Source organism: Mercenaria mercenaria, chromosome 17, assembly GCF_021730395.1.
Source record: "Mercenaria mercenaria strain notata chromosome 17, MADL_Memer_1, whole genome shotgun sequence".
Lineage (NCBI taxonomy): Eukaryota > Metazoa > Mollusca > Bivalvia > Venerida > Veneridae > Mercenaria > Mercenaria mercenaria.
In genome coordinates this window covers 17,313,353-17,334,992 of record NC_069377.1, presented here as the reverse complement: position 1 = coordinate 17,334,992, position 21,640 = coordinate 17,313,353, and the positions used below count along the sequence as shown (strand labels likewise).

Here is a 21,640-nt window from a genome sequence, read left to right as displayed (position 1 = left end):
TCCTTTCCGTGAACAAATGGTTTAGGGGCTAGTAGCCCATAAGCTACGAAAGAAAATAACAAAAGAAATACTCCATAAACCTAAAATGATGTTCCGGTCGTCACACTTTTGTGTCTAGTCCATAACTCTGCCATCCATGAAAGGATTTTAAAATAACTGGCTCTAAGGTCAAGGTCACACAAAGAGGTTGAAGATCACACTTGGAGGTCGCAGGTTTAGAGCATCAGTCTAATAACTCTACCATTCATTACGGGATTTAAAAATCTCTTGGCGCAAATGAACCCCATATGAGACGGTGTATCGTGTGCAAGACAAAGCCTTCTGTCTCAAAGGTCAAGGTCACACTCAGAGGTCAAAGATAATAGGTATTTTTTGGTGTAGTCAGTAACTTTAATATGCGTGGATGGATTTTCAAGTAACTTGCCCCTAACAGTCACCATAACAAATTGATTTGTTTCATGTAAGACTCAGACTTAAAATTCGAGGTCAAGGTCACATGCACCAAGTTAACTTTCTTTTTTTTCGTACATGAAATTACTTCCCTTTCATATGATAAAGTACAATGCATGTGTTTTAGTCCGCTGCCGGCGGAACACCGGATGGGACTATAAGAATGCCCTCCATCCGCCGGTCCGTCTGCAAATCTGGATCCTGCAATTACTAAAACAGTATTCAAGCTAGATTCACAAACCTGGGGGTGTTAATAGAGGGCAATATGTAGATTGTGCACGTACATGACTTAGATTTGTAGGTCAAAGATCAAGATCACTGTTGAAGGTCTAGTAAAAATGAATTGTTTCTGCTCCATAACTTTTATACGCATTGATGGATTATCTTAGTGCTATACGTAAACATTTGAATTATTGCCCCTTATTTGTGAAAAATGTAACAGTGGGTGCACACCGTGTGTCCTACAGACACGTTCTAGTTTTTTTTGAGCCCGCTTGCGGAAGCGGTGACATAGTCGTCCAAATGGCTGTTCGGTGTATGTGCGTGCGTCCATCCGTCCTACAGACACGTTCTAGTTTTTTTTGAGCCCGCTTGCGGAAGCGGTGACATAGTCGTCCAAATGGCTGTTCGGTGTATGTGCGTGCGTCCATCCGTCCGGATTTGTTTGTCCAGACCATGCAATCTTGTTTAAATTTAGCATGAATGTTAATGTCAGTGAGACAAAATGTCATGTGCAATCTCAAAGTTCCTATCTCAAAGGTCAAGGTCAGACTTAAAGGTCAAAGATCAAATTCAATAATGACTTTGTTCGGAACATTTCTTCTTCATGGATGGATGAATTTTGATGTAACTTGTCACAAACGTTCACCACCCTAAGACTGAGTGTCATGCGCAAGAACCAGATTCCTAGGTCTAAGGTCACACTTAGAGGTCAATTGCCAAATACAAAAATGACTTTGTCAGTAGCATTTTTTTCATGCATAGAGGGATTTTGATGTAACTTGGCACACTTTTTTACCATCACGAGACGGAGTGTCATGCGCAAGAACCTAGACTTACTTTCCTTTGTTGTTACTATAAATAGCTTATATTGTAACTTTATTATTAATGGTCGTAGGGAAAAATCAAGACCTCTTTTCTGTAACAGCATGCATGTTACATCCAATTTTGAGATGTATTTTTGCCTATCTGTACTGGTAAGGATTTTTGTATGGACTTAGATTTTTTTTAAAGATTTACTTGCCTTTGTTGTTACTATAAATAACTTATATTGTAACTGTTTGCAATCTTTTTTTTTTATTTGACACAATATTTGCCTCAATGAGACAGAGTGCCGTGTGCAACTCCAAGTCCTTTTGACAGCTGACGGGGTCGACATGTTGCCTGTTGGCATCTAGTATTACTACACAGAAATGTTCCCCATGATTAGACTATGTGTCGCGAACATGACCCATGGTTGTCGGTCAAAGATCAAGGTCACTATTGAAAGTTTTCCGCTGGTAGGGGACTTCTGTGTTGCCACTGTAATACTCTGTCACTTGTTATATATGTTTTCCCACTTTTAAACTTAAAAATGAAATTATGTTAAAGTTAAGATTATTAGTATTGATAGATATAAAAAGCTACTAACCGTTGTAGACAACCAGAATGCAAACCCAGGCACAAGTTATAACTTTTATAGGTTATTAGCTTTGTATCGGGAAATATGCACGAGCTCTTCAGCGGAAATATTGCGCGACTTTAGGAGCGCAATATTCTTCCGCTGAAGAACGAGTGCATATTTCCCGATGCAAAGATAATAACCTTTTTATAACACACGCATCTACACGTATAAATATAATGTAAATATCATAAATTTGTTCAATAGCCAGAATAGGATTGACAATAGTGAACTAAATAGAAAAAAATAGTGCAACAACACAAACTGAATTACGTCACGCACCTGATATGAAATTCAGGCGTCAGTGTATGAAAAAATATTGACGTTTCCGGTACCAGTGTAGCTTAACGGGGAATAGAAACGAGTATGTAATAATATGGTATATTATAGTTGCAATAAATTAGGTTGATATGTATTTCAGCTCTGCATTGACCAACACTAGAACAAATTTTCCGGGGGTGTTATTCAAAAACAAGCTTCTTAGTACTATATAAATGTCATGCATTTTAGTACTATATAAATGTTGCGCATTTCATTTTTTTAATGTTTCTTTTCACATTTCTCACTACATAACGTCTTCATGAATTACATGTTAAATAGTTATGATTTATAAACATTGTTAGTATGTTGCACAATTACTTAGAATATGTTGTATTGGCATGCAATATGTTTTGTGAAAAACGTACCTAGGTGGGGGATGTTGGTAATCCTGTTCTTGTTTTTGCCTAGAATAAGTAAATATAGCAACAGAAGATAGGAACACTGGATAGCATAACTTTCAACAGTTACATAACCAATGTATTCATTATATCATATTTAAAAGAGCTGAATGCAGGAAACAAACTCTCAAAGTATTTACATAAATTAATCATAGAGTGTATTTCTCACAAGATTCTCACTTAGAAGTAGTAATTTAAGAAATAGACACATTAAAAGATGTAGCAGCTGCAGTGAAAAATAAGGACATATCTGAAATTTACTTTAATGTTAACTTGGGTGTAAATTTTGTTTGTTTGAAATGATTAAAAACATACAGGAAAATTAATATCGATGTGACAATTAAGGAAATATGCTTTATATTTTCAGATGGGGTTGCATATTTGCAAGAGGGAACTTTATTGGGAGAATCTTGCACCAGTTTATCAGCAGCTACAGAAATAAGTTTACCATTAGAGGTTATTTTTTGTTTTCATTTAGTGTATATCCAAGATAAACTGTAGACATATATGACAATACAAATTAGTACATTTAGAATGCTAAAATGCTCACTGATCATTTAAAAATAAAATGCTATTTTATGCATTAATAAAGGGTATAAACCACATTGGAACTTCATGCAAAGCCATTAATTATGCTAGCGATTCTCGGATGATTTGTTATTATTATACCTTTTGTGTATAACAAAATAAAAGTTTTCTTCTTTTCATACAAAATATTTAGTGAATGTAAACATTGATGTTTATTTATGAACAATTGTCACAAAATGTTTAAGTTTTACTGTCTTTCTGAAATGAACAAAAAAATGTTATTGTCATTTCATATTTTTGTTGTAATGCGTTACATGTTTTTACTTTATTGAAGATGTTTATATAAAATATATGACCAGGTTGGTGTTACCTACCATTTTGACCTGTTCCATGCTGAAACCCGACGTTGCAGTTCTGAGCTTTTGTTTGAAGTACAAGATACAACATTTAGCCTAGACAAAACTATAGATCTACCAGTAGATTATTCGGTAACCTGGAATGAGGATACTCAGATTGGAGAAATTCTCACTGAAGTCAATCTAATAGACGATTTCTCTAAAGGGTCATATAGTATCTCATTATATAAAGGTACTGCACACCTAACCTGTGAGTTAAGGGGGTGGGTAGAACTTGTTTGAATTGAAACTGGATATATTTTGGTTTCCAGTTGTATTATCTAGTACTTCAAGTGCATCCATTTTCCCTAAAACTCTATACTTGTCCATACTTCTAAAGCCCAATCAACGTTTTGGCAATATCTTTCTTATATACGATATTTCTTATATGCTACAAAATGTACATGGTAAATAACATATTTAAGTTTCAACAAAATTAATTCATTTTTTGTTTTGTTTTTAAAGCATAACCCCCTTCCGCCACCCCCCCCCCCCCCCCCCCCTCCTCCAAAAAAAACAACAACAAAAAACAACAAGCAAATACCATTTAGAAGGATAATGTGTGGTAGATACTAAATTATTTCTGTTATATGATCATATTCGAAATCGAGTTTATTTTTATTTTTTCTAAAGAGATGGCAGGATAAACAGGTCGTTTAGCTTGTCATAATTTTCCTGCATTATAACGAAATTCATACGTTTGTAAATAAAGACATTTATGTTTTCAAATTGGGTTAATGTTAATCAATTTTTCAACTTGGTTCGTATATTATAGCCTTTTTCAATATTAGGTCAGATTGCTAATTTCCAGCTTTTCAGGGTGATGGAAGATTCTAGGTGCCTCTGCAGGCCTTTTTCTAGATTGTTTTGAAAAAAGAACCCTGGTGAAATTGGAAATAAGTTTTAATTGAAAAATTGTCAAAATTTGAATAAAAGTATCGACAAATCTTGTAAATTGTGAAGTTTTAACATTACGTTATATTGTAACATGCACTGAGCGGACTGATAATATGATTATAGGACACTAACGATACTATATGCAATAAACACTACGATATCTCAACATATATACATATTCCTTAGGGCTACCTCGCACAAATGATTCGTAAATGATTTAAAGAAAAAACAAAGATTATCACTAATTAAGAGAATTATAAAATATACGTAGAATATTTAATACCTAACTAACTGACCTATCAGTCTCTTCAAGGCTTATCAAACAACTCTGATCTATCACTTTCAAATCAGAGTGATCTAGCACAATGACAAGTAAACAAAATATATATACAACCAGGTTTCCACTCTGTAACTGCTTGACCCTACCCTCTAGAATGAAACAAGTTCACTGAGAATACGGGTTCAAATAAGGTTCTGCCTTCTGCACCGCGCCAATTCTATATTTATATGCTACTTACTTCGAATGATCCATTTTTACATAAAGGGGTAACAGGTTCATCCCATAATAATATTGCTCTTTTCTTATGAGCGCCTATAACTTTTTACATATATTTCTTACCTGCTTATATAGCTTAATGAGCGTCTACTAAATGACGCTTCGTATCGACTTGATAAACGTTTTCAAAACATATAAATGATTCAAGATTTTCAGAAACTTAATGATGAATTGATTTAAACCTGTTTTACCAATCAGAACTACTTACTAAATGAATTTAATACAAATCAACTTTTCTTCTTTTTGGATTACAAATGGTATTTACTAATTAAAGGGAAGGAACTATTCGTAATCATTACATTACCCGCGCCTCCGTTAAGATGCGTCCCGCATATTAAAACACTAGTAAAATAACAACACATCATATTTTAGTCCACTGACATAACATGGTGATAAACCAAACGTTTTCAATCGTGAATATCTCAATAAACAATTAATGTTTCATCTAAGAACATTCTAAATAACAACCAATGTACTTTCATAATTATCTACCCTCCTGCACGTATTCACATATTTTTCAAACGAACGTAAAATTACGCTTTGATGATATTTACCACCTTTTCAATCATTTCCTTCTTAAACTGAAGTTCATCTTCCTTCATCCTTTCTTCTGATTCAAACTTACACGCCTTCTTTTTAACTTAATATTTTCTAATGCAAACTATCTTCATCTTGTTCAATTTTGTCACCAGCCACACAGTGGTGTGGGAGACATACTGATTTACTCTTGTCTGTGTGTATGTGTCCGTCTGTCCGTATGTCTGTCACAAATATTGTCCGCGCTCTAAGTCAAACAGTTTTCATCCGATCTTCACCAAACTTGAACAAAATGTGTTTGCCAATAAGTCCTCGGCCATCTTCGATAATTAGTTAAATCGGCCCGTGCACTTCGGAATTATAGCCCTTGAATTACCGAAATTACTGATGCCAGTGATACAGGTCTTGGTGCATGCCTGTCACAAATCTTGTCCGCGCTTAAAGTCGAACATTTCTCATCCGATCTTCACCAAACTTTAACAAAATGTGTTTGCCAATAAGTCAACGGCCAAGTTCGATAATTAGCCGAATCGGCACAGGCACTTCGCAATTATGGCCATGGAATAACCGAAAATACTGATGCCAGTGATAAAGGTCTTGGTTCATGGTTGATTCAGATACATAATGGAGAAGAAATGTCAATCTTGATGATCAGGCAGTTGTGGGAGACATGCGCTTTTCTCAAAAGCAACTGTAGTTCCATGCTATCACCTCTATCTATATTATCAGACCTAACTTCATTTTATCTGCGACTCGTATCTCAACTGATTCATTTTCAACTTTCTATGTTCTTCTTTTCTGCCGATTTCTTGTCACTAACTTCATTTCTCTTGTCTTATTCAGCTTTGCAGTTGTTTTTATCGCTTTTCTTAAGGGTCCAACTACTTTCCTTCGCTTTGTTCCAAATTGGGGTTGTGGTTTTGTTATTTGCCTCACTATTCTTCTTTGGAGGGCATTTTCTTTCTGGCTGCTTTGTTCATCTTTTTCTCTTTTTTCATCAGAGATATCTTCTGATCTGTTCATAACTTCATCTTTATTATTTTTATTCTCATTGGTATTTCTTCACCAGAACTCTATTCTTCTCTAATTGATAGGTCTGGACTACTACCGATGTCATCATGATCTAATTTCTCTTAATCATTTTCGTCATCTGTTTGCTTATCACCTTGACTTTCCTTGGTTTGTATGTCCATATTCTCATGACTTTCTTGTTCGTGATCCTTAGAGGCATGCTGACCTGTCAGATCATTTTCCTCTGTTTTATTTTGATTTTCAACATCTTTGTTCATATCTTCAAAATTACTTAATACATTTTGTATCATATGTTGTCTTATTTTGTGCAATCTTACATAATATGGTTTCTTGAAAGTTTTACCACAAACATTACATCTTTGTCTCTCTGCTATGCATTTCAAAATGTGTTCTTCTTGCTTAGAAAGGGCAAGGCTCTTCTTGCATACTGCACAAACAACTTTGGCACAATTTGTAGAAGTAACCTTTGCCTTATCTTTGTCAAAGTAAGTAAGTAAGTAAGTAAGTAAGTAAGTAACAACATTATATCTAGAGGTTACACAATCTATTTCTATTATGTGGGCCTCAACATATATGCAGTAAATACACAAATATTACACAAACATTAATAAGCATAGAATATCATTAATACAAAACGTACAATACAGTATTTAAACAAGAAAGTTGAAAACTATTTAAAAGATTCAATGAATTAACATATCGCAGAAACAGTAATGATACAATAAAATGAAATGCTTTAATAATCCCATACAAACAATAAAAATAATGCCAGTGCCGTAACTACATTGAGGTTCACCGAGGCAGCTGCCTCGGTATTTTCTAAGCAACTTGTGTTTTTGTTACATTTGTTATATCTTATAAAATTCACAATTTCTGTTTTCGCTCTAAACAAACAGATACCTTTGATACAAATATCTAACCTGATTTGTCTCCTGTTTTTCTCTGTTTTCATGAAAGTGCAATAGAGAACTACTAGGTCTAGCGGATCTAGTCTATATATCAAAATGCAAATTCATTTTGTAAATTGTTTATTCAAGTCCTCTTTGTTTTTGTAATTTATATATTTCTTTGTCTGTTTTTTTTATGATTTCTGTTTACTGAACACTCATTTGTTGTTCCCTGTTAAGAAATTCCCAAATCATATATATTCTGATACCTAGACTTGATTTTTTGTACTGACTTTCGGAAGAGACAGTGGGTTTTGTATCTTGTGTGGTAGCAGAGTCAATGGCAACTCCTAAACATAATCGCACATAACCCTCCAAGCATTTCTCTTACATTTTGTAAGATTTTTTAAAGCACCTATACCCGGGACTCTAATCCCATTGTTAGTAATTTTAGTTGGAGGAGCGGGGGCTCGAACTCACAACCACTAGCTTCGTAGTCAGACAATGTTACCACTGGACAACTGCGTCCGCGCTAGTCAGGGTATGATAAACATATCAGTATTTTAGCTGTTTATTACCGAATGTTCGAATTTTCGTTCAGAAGGTCGACCGAATATTCAAATACCAAAAATGCTTTTTGTTGCCACTCCTAGTGAATAACAAAAAGGAGAGACCCCGAACAGATCCCTGAATTTAAATATATTAGACATATTATAACAAACAAAAAAGGGGATTCTCAAACATATGTCAATTTTCAATATATTGAATAAATATTTTTTTGTTTACATTAACACAAAGTGGACAATAAATGATTATATTTTGTTCCAAATAACTGCTGTTTGCTTTACTTATAATAAAAAATACAGTCCATAAAATTTTCATTACTTATATCGGAACCGTAGAAATACATTCTAACAAGTTAGAGGACTAAGTATTGGTACTTTTTTCTTGTTTCCCTTCTTGGTAGGGAACACTCACTCTGGGAATTGTAATTACAGGTTGTGTCTCCGTTATTCTTAGCTGCTCTCTTAATTGCTCAGTTGAACTTTACATTTATGTTCCTCACTGTATTTGTCTTTGACTTTGGGCCCAAGATCCCATGACCTTCAGGCCATCCCATCCCATGAGCCCATCCAACGAGCCCATCCCTGGTTTTCCAGGCTTCTGGTGTTTACAAGTCTCACTAGCAAATTATTTGAATTTATAGTCCCTGGGGACACCTGCACATTGCCCACAAAAATAGTATTATGCTCCTTAATCTTATTAACCCGTTGGCAGATCATATCAAACTAATTTAATTGCTCCAAGATTTATTGCTTTCCCTCTTATAATGCACTCTGAATGTGCAGGAATAACAGATTTTGAAGGAAAAGACATGTCACTGCTCTTAAAGGTACATTTTCAACTGAGGTTCTGCACTTTCTTCTATTCAATTCAAGTGATGTCTGAGCATCTAACTGATAATCATTGTCATATAAAAAAGTCCAAATCAATATCCATCTTCGCGTATAGTAGCACTGGAGCATCAAATTCCATAACTTTTTTCTAGAAGATGAAAATTCAAGTTCACATAGTTCATCGATAGATAAAAGCGCAACATCCGAGACTTCTAATTTCACTGAAGGATCTACTTTTTAAAGTTTTGGTCTATATCTGGAATTCTGAATTATAATTGTACCGGTACCCTTGCCTATAACAAAGTTAGCATTTACAGTCTTAAATCGTAGAAAATGATTGAAAATCCATCATTTGTAGCACTTCTACATTTTATTGTCCAAAAATCTACCTTTTTGGATCAGCACTGGGTCGTTAGCGCTGGTTCCTCCTAGTTTTCTTGACATGCAACACCCACAGAGTTTTTCATTTCATTGCTTGGTAGTCATTGACATCATGGCTAAATTTATGACAGTTGTAACGTTCAATATTTCCAATGTCAGCTCTTGATGAGTGAAAATGCGTGGCTTATTTTTCTCCTGTTGTTTAATGAAAATTTGCCAAATTATCAGTTTTCTCCCCTACAATGAAATGCTCAAAGGTGAAGAAAAGAAAATCTTTATATAAATATAACAATATATCTGAAAAGAAAAAACACCTTTTTTGTTGGGTTTAACGTCGCACCGACGCAACTATAGGTCATATTGCGACTTACCAGCTTTGATGGTGTAGGAAGACCCGAGGTGCCCCTTCGTGTATTATATCATCACAAGCGGGCACCTGGGTAGACCCACGACCGTCCGTAAGCCAGCTTAATGGCTTCCTCACTCACAGTGGGGCTTGAAACCATATCGACGAGGGGCATGTGATTTGAAGTCAGTGACCTTAACCACTCGGCCACGGAGGCCGCCTGAAAAACACTGATAGATTTCCAATTTATCAACAAGATTAATGTATTTAGCACCAATATATTTTCCCCAAGTTACAGCAATTTATTTAAAAGGAATAGGTGATATAATTTCCATTTCAAAACTCCAAGAAAAAAATAATTAAATCACTAAAATTGTCAGAGCTCAAAAACATGACCACCCATGGCAACTTCTGACAGTAAAAAAATATATACATTATTTAATGTAATTTCTGTTTTATGTAAAAGCAATATCTTTCATGTTTTTTCAGTCATATATAAGTTTTATGACATATTCAAAAATATATTTCCTCAGTTGAATTTACACCTTGTGTTTGGCTTATATGAATTTTGTAAAACTTGACAAAATATTAGTAAGCAAGCGAACTGGAAAAAAGGTTAATAATTCCAGTTTTATCGATTCTTGGCACTCTTAAACAATTTTGATAAAAAACTGTAAACTGTGATGCCATTTTACTTCTGTTTCAATTGAGAAAAATACGTTTCTAAAAAGTGTTTGGATACTTGGCCTAATTAAAGTACCACTAAAAGATAATAATTTTTCAGACTTTATTCTTAGTTTTCCTGATATTTGATATTTCATTTTGTTTTGAGAGAAAGACACATTTATAAAATGTAATAAATATTACGAACTACATTTACATAAGAAGTTCAGTAACTTTAAAGGCTCTAACATCTTTCTAACAATATTTTTGTATGCATTTTAGTGACATGTTCTTATCTCTGGCCTTGCCTGACCCGATGAGCCCAATTTTCGACCGGGCCAGGGGCAGCCTGGAAAACCTCGGATGGGCTCATTGGATAGGTTGGGATGGGCTGAAGGTCACGGGATCGTGGGTCTAAAGTCAAAGAAATATACAGTGATGAACATGATTTATAAGTTCAACTGAGCCATTAAGAGGTCAGCTAATGATAACAGGGATACAACCTGTAATTACAATTCGCAGAGCGGGTGTATCCCCTGCCATGAAGGGAAACAAAGAAAAAATACTTAGTTCTCTAGCTTGTTAGAATGTACTTCTACGGTTCCAATACGTGTAGTTAACATTTTATGGATTGTATTTTCTTTTATCATAAGTAAAGCAAAAATGCAATTACTTGTAACAAATTATCAATCATTTATTGTCCACTTGGTGTTACTGTTAACATCAAAATTTATTTATTTCATCTATAGTCAATAAATTGAAAATTGAGATATGTTTGAGAATTTTCTTTTTTCGTATGTTATAATATTTCATACGTTATAAAATGCCATATATAGCTACATTCTTTTCTTTAGTCTTTTTATGTTGAATTTTGTCAATGTTTTCTCTTTATATTTAGTCACATTTTTCAGAACTGAATTATTTCCATTTCATATTTTCTCTCAAAATTAATTTTTATTACCTAACAAATTTATGTTGAGGAAAAGCGGTGTAGGTTCATTCTCTACTTGGGTTAGAAGTCAGCTGCTGAATTCGTCAATTTTCTCCCTGTGACATGTGTAATTCTAACCTTTCTCTTCATAATTCTTCATTATACCGAATTGTTTACTATTTTGATTTTTTCTCTGTAAAGTTATCTTCATAATTCTCCATTATACCGAATTGTTTATTATTTGAATTTTCTCTCTAAGTCTACTGTTATTTCATAAAGGCACTTATAAATGCATATTCAAGAACTATATTCTACATGTTTTTATCTTTTATAATTATCACTTCAAAATTATTATTGATTTTAATAAGTGTACAATTGACTGGATCAAGAAAATAAACAATACCAATGATAACAATAATAAAAAAAGGTATCGTTCATATTGTAATTACTGTGATTTGCCTATCGAAGAAGGTATGAACCCCTGTTGTTACTCTCAACCAGATCTTATTGGCACCATGGCTTGAATTCCTAGGAGTATCATTTATTTTGCAGAGAACTGTTTCACCTTAAGAAACCTTCGAGAATCTAAGAACATTTTGGGGGCAAATGGGTTCAGCCCATGTCCTTAAGTTCATCCCATCTCATCCCACGGGCCCATCCCTGGTTTTCCAGGATCCCCAGGCCAGGCCAGGCCAGGCAAGATTTTATGGATCTACAGAAATGAATGCCATGAAATCTAAATATACAGAACCAGACAGCATTAACCTGTATTGTTTTCTTGCTGCAGGTAAAGAAGAATGAGATACCAGTCTTCCGGAGAATCATTAATTAGTCATTATTCATCTTATTTGAAATTTGAATTTCTTCAGCGGGTGGGTGGAGGGGCGTGTTTGTTTAATCGAATTATAAACAGTCAACTACAACACTTAGTTTTAGTTTTAAAACTTACGACTAATTTCACTAATTAGTGTACCTGCTGCAATATAACTGTATTATAATTGAATATTTGCAGCGAATACACTCTGATTGGGAACTATAATTACAGGTTGTGTCCCTACTATCATCAGCTGACCTGTTCAGTTGAACTTTTAATGTGTGTTAAGTTTAATCAAGCTGATGTTCAATTTATGAGTGGGTAATACGGACGGATAGCTCAGTGGTTTGCACACTGGCCTTCCAATCCTGAGGTCTGGGGTTCGATCCCCGGCAGCTACTCGGGAATTTTCAGAAACGCTTTTCAGTGTTTCCCACCCAGCTAGAGGTGTACTGGTCAGGAACCCAGGCAATCCTTGCGTGTATCAGTGCTATACACTGGGCACGTTAAAGAACCAGGCTGTCTATTCGCAACGAGCTAGGCTAAGTTAGCCGGACAAGTCTGTATTTGATTTCTGATCTCTCTGTGGGGGCTTTGTCTCACTCTGTCCCTCTGGTCAGATCGCTCTGTGTCTGTACTAGTAGAGGATGATTTCGCGCCCTGTGTGGCTGCAGTTGCTGTAAAGCGCCTTTGAACGTGTTTATCATGAAAAGGGCGCTATATAAATCTGGTATAATAATAATAATATAATAGAAATGGTATTCACTGAGGGCCCCTAAGTGGTCAGGATGTTGGCATTATATTATTTTTCTAACACAAAATTAATGGTGCATTTAAGTTTTCTTTTTACTTTCCCGTGACAAATATATAATTAGATTGGCGTATGTCATTACAATGTCACTAGAGCTATTGCGAAACCCTCCCCCACCCAACCACCGGCGCTATTCATACATACGTATGTCTATTCATCTGTCTGTACCCTCCTTCCGCCTGGAATGAAATAATGGTTTCACTTCTAGTTTCTTGAAATTTTCTCTTAGTATCCCGTCACCCAAACCCCATATTATGCCCACAACATCCCACATTTTTACCTTCAGTTTCTGTTGTTTCTTGTTATTTGTCCTTTAATATTCTGTCATCCAAACCCTTCCCACCATCATAAAGAAATATTGTTACTACATGCAAGTTTGACATTGTCTCATAGTATTACAAATCCCCATCTTTGTTTCTTGAGATGAGTCCTTTTTTGTTTTTACTTTGATATAGTTTTTAACTTTATTGTGTTTCTCAGTATTGTTTCTTTCTCATCAAGCCCTCATCCACAACAAATTCCGCACTCAAAAATAACCGCCATTCAGAGTGTGCTTTTGTAACGAATTTCATCTTTGTGGTCCATCTTCCTGACAGCTCCTGTTAATGTATTATCTGCTGTTTATTTTGTTGATATGTGAATCAACATAATCTTTTTTCATATTAAAAACAATATAAAAACAGTCTTACAAAAAATATTCAGTACATATATAACCTAAACTTCAACATTTATTCCACACTTCCTCGCACAATACTATCCCAGATCCCTGGAAAGAGGATAACAGTTAGTTCGAAGGGTCATATGACAAGACTTATTACATTCCATTGAGTTTCAATGGACCGCGATCGTACAATATTTTTCCATATTGACGTGGAACGCTTTCATATCGGACGTGGAATGTTTTCTTAACGTTGTAATGGAAAGAATCGCGTGACGTCAATGGCGTCCACGCGCAAGTTGCGACAACAAGTTGACGTCATTTTCGCAGAAAATATTAATACGCGTCAGTTTGATTTGTTATTACATTTTCGGAGAAATTCTTTTCGTATTTTTCCAGTTTTCGTTACAGAACGATAATTTAGACATAAATTAATTATTTGATAGTGGGTGTGTAATAAAAAGGTTATCAACTTTGTATGTGGATATATGCACTCGTTCTTTCGCGGATAATATTGCGCTCCTAAAGTCGCGCAATATTACCGCTGCAGAACTCGTGCATATATCCACATACAAAGTTAATAACCTATTATTATTCTGCATTGGATTGCTGCCGAGAAAGTTATTGTCAGTAAGTATTGACCTAGCTCTCACTACTCTTCGGCAATATTTTCGGGCATATTTGTTATTTTACATTAAACTAAACAGTGGCATAGTGGTAAGGTCTCCGACTTACCATGGGTTCGAGAATTCAATTCTGACTATTTTCATTAATTTAATTTGATGTAATGGTTTTTATCGATATTGCTTTTATTATACAATATCTACCACTTTTGGAAGTAACATGTACGTAGAAGATTGTCGAATACTTAAAGACAATAATATGTAGTTTTCAATAAACAAAATAATAATTATTAGTTAGCCACCAGTCAAGACGGGATCCTGTAAAACCATGGACGGGCTCGTGGAGTGGAATGGGATGAGCTCAACAACATGGATTGCACCCATTTGCCTCTGAACTTTTCTCAAATTTTCGGGTTCCTTAAGTTGAAACATTTCTTTACAAAATAAATAATACTGATCGGAATTCATGTCATCTGGTCAAGAATTACAAGGGGTTGATATCTTCTCCAACAGGTAAATACTAGATATTACAATGGAAATGATATTTATTTATAATTATTGTTCTTATTTTTATTAACATTATTGATCCAGTCAGTAGTAAACTTATTAAAACAATAATAATTTTAAAGTTATATTTTAAAACAAACAACACATACTGGTACTGATGATAAACTCGGACGGATGATAAAGTCGACCACCTTCGAATTATTCGGTTATTTATTGAACATCCCGTCTAACAGCAATCACTTACAACACCAACTGGTGTAAACAAAAACAAAATAAATAAATATTCTGTATAAATAAATGACTTACATTTATCTGTTTAAAAAATATCTATGCAAAGTTACTGGGGAGGAGGATGTTTCTGTACATGGTGACTGTCAACATGACGGCCTGTGTCACTTTTCATTACTTGATCCGGAATGACTGTCAACACATGACGGCCTGTGTCACTTTTCATTACTTGATCCGGAATGACTGTCAACGCATGACGGCCTGTGTCACTTTTCATTACTTGATCCGGAATGACTGTCAACGCATGACGGCCTGGGTCACTTTTCATGACTTGATCCGGAATGACTGTCAACGCATGACGGCCTGGGTCACTTTTCATTACTTGATCCGGAATGACTGTCAACACATGACGGCCTGGGTCACTTTTCATTACTTGATCCGGAATGACTGTCAACACATGACGGCCTGTGTCACTTTTCATTACTTGATCCGGAATGACTGTCAACACATGACGGCCTGTGTCACTTTTCATTACTTGATACGGAATGACTGTTGCAGCATTTTTGGGAAAGTTTCAATATAATACTGTGGAGAAAATTTATAAATGACAAAGTGGTCGAATTTATCATCAGTCAATGTTCGTACATTCCCATTTTTACAAACCCCTTTCAGGGCCTCACTTCGTGTGAGTTTGCTTTTTAAATTGTCAATTTTTCAGCAAATGTTAACCTTTATTTTTAAACCAAACATTGATAACAATTCGCAGAAATAAAAAAAAAGTTACAGGTAAAAAAAACTCATTTTCTGTCCGAGTTTTTATCATCAGTACCAGTAGAATATAATTCTTATACAATGTATATGTATTGAAAAGTGATATCTTTGATGAAATAGCAATAAACTGATGTAACAGAGAGGCCAGATTTTAGAACAGGTGCTTTGAAATAGATAAACGAATCTGGCTAATGTTGGAAGTACGTGTTTGAAATTTCTATAAATTTCAAAAGGTATATTATTTATTAATAAATTAACTGTTTTTAAATGTGAAATGTTACACTTGACTTAATGACAATTTTTTTTCATTTCCTGTAAAAGTCACTAATTATAAGCAATTTGCCTAAATTCCTTAAGGGTTTGATTTGAAAACTGGTAACTCGATGGTACTAAAATAGAAATGGGTTGGTTTTTCCAACAGTTTGTGTGATTTTATCAGGAAATGTCAGAATTTTCATTGAATGATCAAAATTTCATTTAAATTTGGATTTGTATATTGGGATTAGGTTTGCTTCAAACTGGGGGGAAATGAAGCCTAATTGGCAGTGGAAATGGAGCCAATATTCGGCCCTGTTTAACTGCTTGAGAAAAACTAGTCCAAATAATTAGACGTAAAAAGGTTGTCATTTGACATTCAACATTCAATATTCTGACATTTTACATTTTAACTATCAAAGCTTTTTTCGACGTCCTAGCATAACGTGGAAAATAAAAAAAAGAGTAAAATAAATGAAATGAATGTATAAAGTGATGCGAGCTTATCAGGTCTTATATTTAGGATTAAAGAAAAACCTGCCCTCTATGCATTATTTTAGGGGGGAAAAAACTTCCGCAAGCAAGCTGGATGTCTTCCTCACATGAAATAATTCTACACTCCGGCAAGGTTTTGAACCCAAAGCGATGAGTGGCAAGTGATTCGAAGTCAGCGACCATTTGGCCCTGGCTGAAGACTGTGTGAGAAAGGATAAATATTTACGGGTTTGCATTTTACTTGTGTAGTATTTTACAGGGAATGAGGCACGGCGTTTTACTTGTGTAGTATTTTACAGGGAATGAGGCACGGCGTTTTACTTGTGTAGTATTTTACAGGGAATGAGGCACGGCGTTTTACAATCCAGTCAAGTTCATACACATTTACTGCAACAGCAGTACCAACACCAGCCTATACAACAATCACAGATATAGAGGGCAATTCTGTCAGTTATGTTGGTAAGTATTCACTCTTGCGTATCATTATATCTTGATATAATCATAAAATTCTTCAGCACTTCATGACCGTGTGGAATATAAATCACCTTAAAATATGTCTGCAATGATAAGTAATGACAAAAAAGAAACATAAGATAGGGTAAACAGAGATGAAAATAAGCCGTAAAAAATTGTTTGTTTCCGGTATCCCGACCTACCCTAAATTTTTGGCCCGGTCCTAATTGTTTTTATGGCCTTGGAGAATATTTTTTTCAACTTTTTAAATAAAAGTTGCAAAACTGCACTTTTTATGCTTTAAACATGGCCAGTGATGTTAGAAATTAACTTACTGATGCTCTAAAGGCATAACCCCCTTATCTGTATTCTTTTTTTTGACACAAAAATAATTTCCGAAAAGGGTCTCTTAATAAAAAAAAATCCAAAAAAAAAAAATCCGACCGACCTACCCTAATTTTTTGGAGCATGTTACTGGAAACAAAGATTTTTAGGCCTAAAAGAAACAGAGCACAATGTTACAAGGCTATAAAGCTTTGCTGATGTTACAGTATATATAGTTGAAATTTGTATGTTTCAGTGTAAGGTCAAAACATGTTTCACCGAGAGAAAATGTGCAATATCTTCACGAGTGGCACAGCCACAAATAAAAATGAAAATTATGGTATTAACGAATGTAATATATTTCGATCTTGCATGTAAAATAATTTTCTTTTATTTCATGTTTTGACTAAATTTATCCATATTTTTATATATCTGATATTTTTCACTGTGAAAATGCCAGATAATGTTCGCTCTAATATTTTGATAATTTACTGAAACTGAAAAAAACCCAACAGAAATAATTTCTTTTTACATATTTTATTAAACAGCAATCCTTCAGTGCCGTATGGTGGCTGTAAAAAGTCTCCCCGTACTTGGATTAAGTGTTGTTATATTTTCCGGTCCTTTGGGATTATTAATTATATGAGTAATCGAGTTCACCTTAAGCTGGTGCGAGGGGGCGTGATTGATGTTGCACATTTCATTACCTCTCATGAACAGACTCGGTCAAACCGAGTCTGCTATTATTCTTATAGTTTGCATTCTTTGCTTCCAAAGGATCTTTTTATAGATTTTATTAATTGTTTAGCCGTTTGTAAAATATTTTCGCTTGTAGTTCAAATCACACATAAATAAGCAGCTCATTTCTATACATTTAAAATCAGATGTCTGGGAGTAATTGTCATTACTTCAGAACTTGCCAAGGACAATGAATATTTCTTTATTTGTATGTTACTCTCGGCAACAAATTAAACTGTCTACCAGTTTTTGGGATTAGCTGTCTGTTCATTTAAAAACCTAATAAAATACATACTAGCTCAAAGCAATTTAAAAATTAATGAATGACTTTTTTGTGCATAATTTCAACTTACAGAATGTAATTCAACCTCGTCCCTGGTAACGATGTATAATGATACAACGTCCGAATCTTTCTCCATGTCAACAACGTCACTTTCAGTAACATTAGCTGCTGAACTAGACTTCGAGGTGGAGACAGAGTACAATCTACTCATGACTGTAACTGACCTCGGAAAACCTTTGACTGGATTTATTGCCGTCAGGGTAAATGCCAGTTTTAAGTGTATATTAAAGTTATCTATAAGAAGGGCACTCACATATATATGTGGCTGATGTATTGCTTCAGCCAAAGACAAAAGTTGTTCTTTTGCTTAATCAAAACCGAATATGTTCCACTACCCTTTAAACATGTAGTGACCTATTCTATAAATGTGTTTCTTCACATATTTATTTTGTACTCCTACAAACTGAGAAAAGAGAAATTCTTTTTGATTTTTCAAATACTTCGGCTTTTCAAAATACATTTTCTGATAGTAGCTATTTATTTCCCTGTTCCATAACTTCAACAGTCGAAAAGTTTCTGATTCAACTTAAAATGGCTTTTAGAATGTGTTTATTGACTTAGTGTAAAATTAGGATAAATATGAACATTTAAATCTACATCTTCATGTCAATTTTTGTTCATTTGCCAGATTTTAATCGCAGATGTCAATGATAATTGTCCGATAATAAACCCAACAGCAGTGGCATTGACACCACAGCCTGTTCTAGTGGCATCTGCTATTGCAACGTTTAGTACATCAGACGCTGACAGTGGTGAAAATGCTAACATTCATTATGTTGTTACCAGTGTAACAGAAGAGTGAGTAAATTACTTTATCTATTAATTAAAAAATGAAATGGTTTCGCTTGTCTTGAGAATTTTTGACCTCTTAAACAATAAGTAGATATTAGAAATTTTAGAAGAAATGTTTTGTTGTAATTAGTCACAGATTCAGCTAAATATCTTTCTTCTAACCATTTAGTAAAACGATAAACACATGCAAAATCTTGCTAACACACTTGCAATTTCATTTCATTTTCATATGAAAACGTGTTATATCAAGACAGAAAATAGAAATAAGAAATTCAAGCATCATCGTAACTGTCTTAAAAAAATATCTTATATTTTGACAGTCCACCTGTGATGTATAATGGCACGGAAGATCTATGGGATGTTGTATACCTGGAGTACACATCGTTGTTATTTAATGTAATTGCAATGGATAATGGTAGTGTGCCATATGGAATGACAGCAACTGTTAACATCTCTGTCAGTAACACTTGTGTTCTAGATGTGTTATTTGGAAAGATTGCTTATATGGTTTATGTGGATGATGCAACAGGCGACATGACTTTGAGAATACCAAAATACTGGATGTATGAGTTTCGTAAGTACATGTACTGAAAACATAATTAATTTGTATTCAATTAAACCTAATATGTTAAAGGCATCATGCATTTTTAAAAAGATAATGAAACTCTGAGATTTTTTTTTAAAAATGATACACAGTTATTAACTCCTGCAATGTTTGATCCAGTTACATATAATGTTGGTACCAGTTAATACCTACCAAAATGATATAATAAGAGGATGTTATGCTAAATACCTAATTTCTAGTCTGGTGACATGTGTTCGTTTCCAAGGGTATTAGAATTTTTGGCTGGCAAGTTATGTAATGTGAGACCAAAGTTGAAAATGTCTAACCATGTTTTAGATTGTAATGACATGCTCAGTCTAGCAAATGGTGAATTGTTAGACCAATGCTATAATTGTCCTACCATGTTTCAAAATGTAATAGCGTTCTTAGTATGACAAGCGGTATATTGTTAGACCAAGCTGTGAATGTCTTATCATGTCTCAAAGTGTAATGAAGTTCTCAGTGGTGTAATATTAAACCAAGGCTGTCTAGCAAGTGGTGTATTGTTAGATCAAGGCTGTCTGGCAAGTGGTGTAACGTTAAATCAAGGCTGTCTAGCAAGTGGCGTAATGTTAGACAAAAGCTGTGAACGTCTTACCATGTCTCAAAGTGTAATGACGTGCTCGGTCTGGCAAGTGTAATATAATGGGAGACCAAGGCTGTCTAGCAACCGATGTAATGTAATACTAAATCTATGAATGTATTACATGCATACCATGTTTCAGATTGTAACGATGTGCTCAGTCTAGCAAGTGATGTATTGTAAGACTAAGGCTGTCTAACAAGAGGTTTATTGTTAGACCAAGGCTGTGAAAGTCTTACCATGTTTCACAGTTAGATGACATGCTCAGTCTAGCAATTGTTGTATTGTTAGAGCAAGGCTATGAAAATCTTACCATATTTCAGTGTTAAATGACGTGCTCAGTCTAGCTAGAGGTGTATTGATAGACCAAGGCTGTGAAAGTCTTACCATGTTTCAGATTTAAATGACATGCTCAGTCGAGCAAGTGGCGTGTAGTTAGACCGATGCTATGAAAGTCTTACCATGTTTCAGATTTAAATGACATGCTCAGTCTAGCCAGTGGTGTATTGTTTGACCAAAGCTGTGAAAGTCTTACCATGTTTCAGAGTTAAATGACGTGTTCAGTCTAGCAAGTGGTGTATTGTTAGACCAAGGCTGTGAAAGTCTTACCATATTTCAGAGTTTAACCTTTAGCCTGCTGGCGGCAAATAATTCTGTCTTTGCGACCAGTTCAGACCAAGATCAGCCTGCACATCTATGGACTGCACTGTTCACTATTCAGTCAGTAAATGTTTAGTGAACACCCCTTCGATTAATGAATTGTACAGCCCAAATTGAATGACAGACCAGTCCATTTCATAAATTTAGCAGGGTAAAGGTTAGTGACGTGCTCAGTCTAGCCAGTGGTGTATTGTTAGACCAAGGTTGTGAAAGTTTTACAATGTTTCAGAGTTAATGACGTGCTCAGTCTAGCCAGTGGCGTATTGTTAGACCAAGGCTGTGGAAGTTTTACCATGTTTCAAAGTTTAATGACGAGCTCAGTCTAGCCATTGGCATATTGTTAGACCAGGGCTGTACAAGTCTTACCATGTTTCAGAGTTTAATGACGAGCTCAGTCAAGCCAGTTTAATGTCATGCTTGTTCTAGCTAGTGGTATAATTTTCGACCAAGGCTGTCTAGAAAGTGGTGTAATGTTAAATCAAGTATTGAATGTTTTTTATTATACCCATGCAGGCGGGCATATTAAAATCGCACTGTCCGTCCGTGTGTGCGTGTGTGTATTTGTGTGTGTGTGCGCGCGCGTGTGCGTCCGTGTAAATTCT

The 21,640-nt window shown here is 34.9% G+C and overlaps 1 protein-coding gene across 2 annotated transcripts in view; it reads left to right on the top strand.

Annotated features, from left to right (window-relative positions):
- The window catches only part of LOC123535929 (uncharacterized), a 160,376-nt gene that overhangs the window by 64,334 nt on the left and 74,402 nt on the right, over nucleotides 1-21,640 (top strand). For both annotated transcript variants that reach the window (XR_008368220.1, XM_053529208.1), the window contains exons 31-36: nucleotides 3,197-3,285; nucleotides 3,717-3,945; nucleotides 16,881-17,000; nucleotides 18,412-18,599; nucleotides 19,028-19,197; nucleotides 19,512-19,765. Coding sequence is in view for 1 of the 2 variants with exons in the window: in XM_053529208.1 (XP_053385183.1) it covers nucleotides 3,197-3,285; nucleotides 3,717-3,945; nucleotides 16,881-17,000; nucleotides 18,412-18,599; nucleotides 19,028-19,197; nucleotides 19,512-19,765 (1,050 nt within the window). In the remaining variant the exon portion in view is untranslated. The remainder of the gene's footprint in view (nucleotides 1-3,196; nucleotides 3,286-3,716; nucleotides 3,946-16,880; nucleotides 17,001-18,411; nucleotides 18,600-19,027; nucleotides 19,198-19,511; nucleotides 19,766-21,640) is intronic.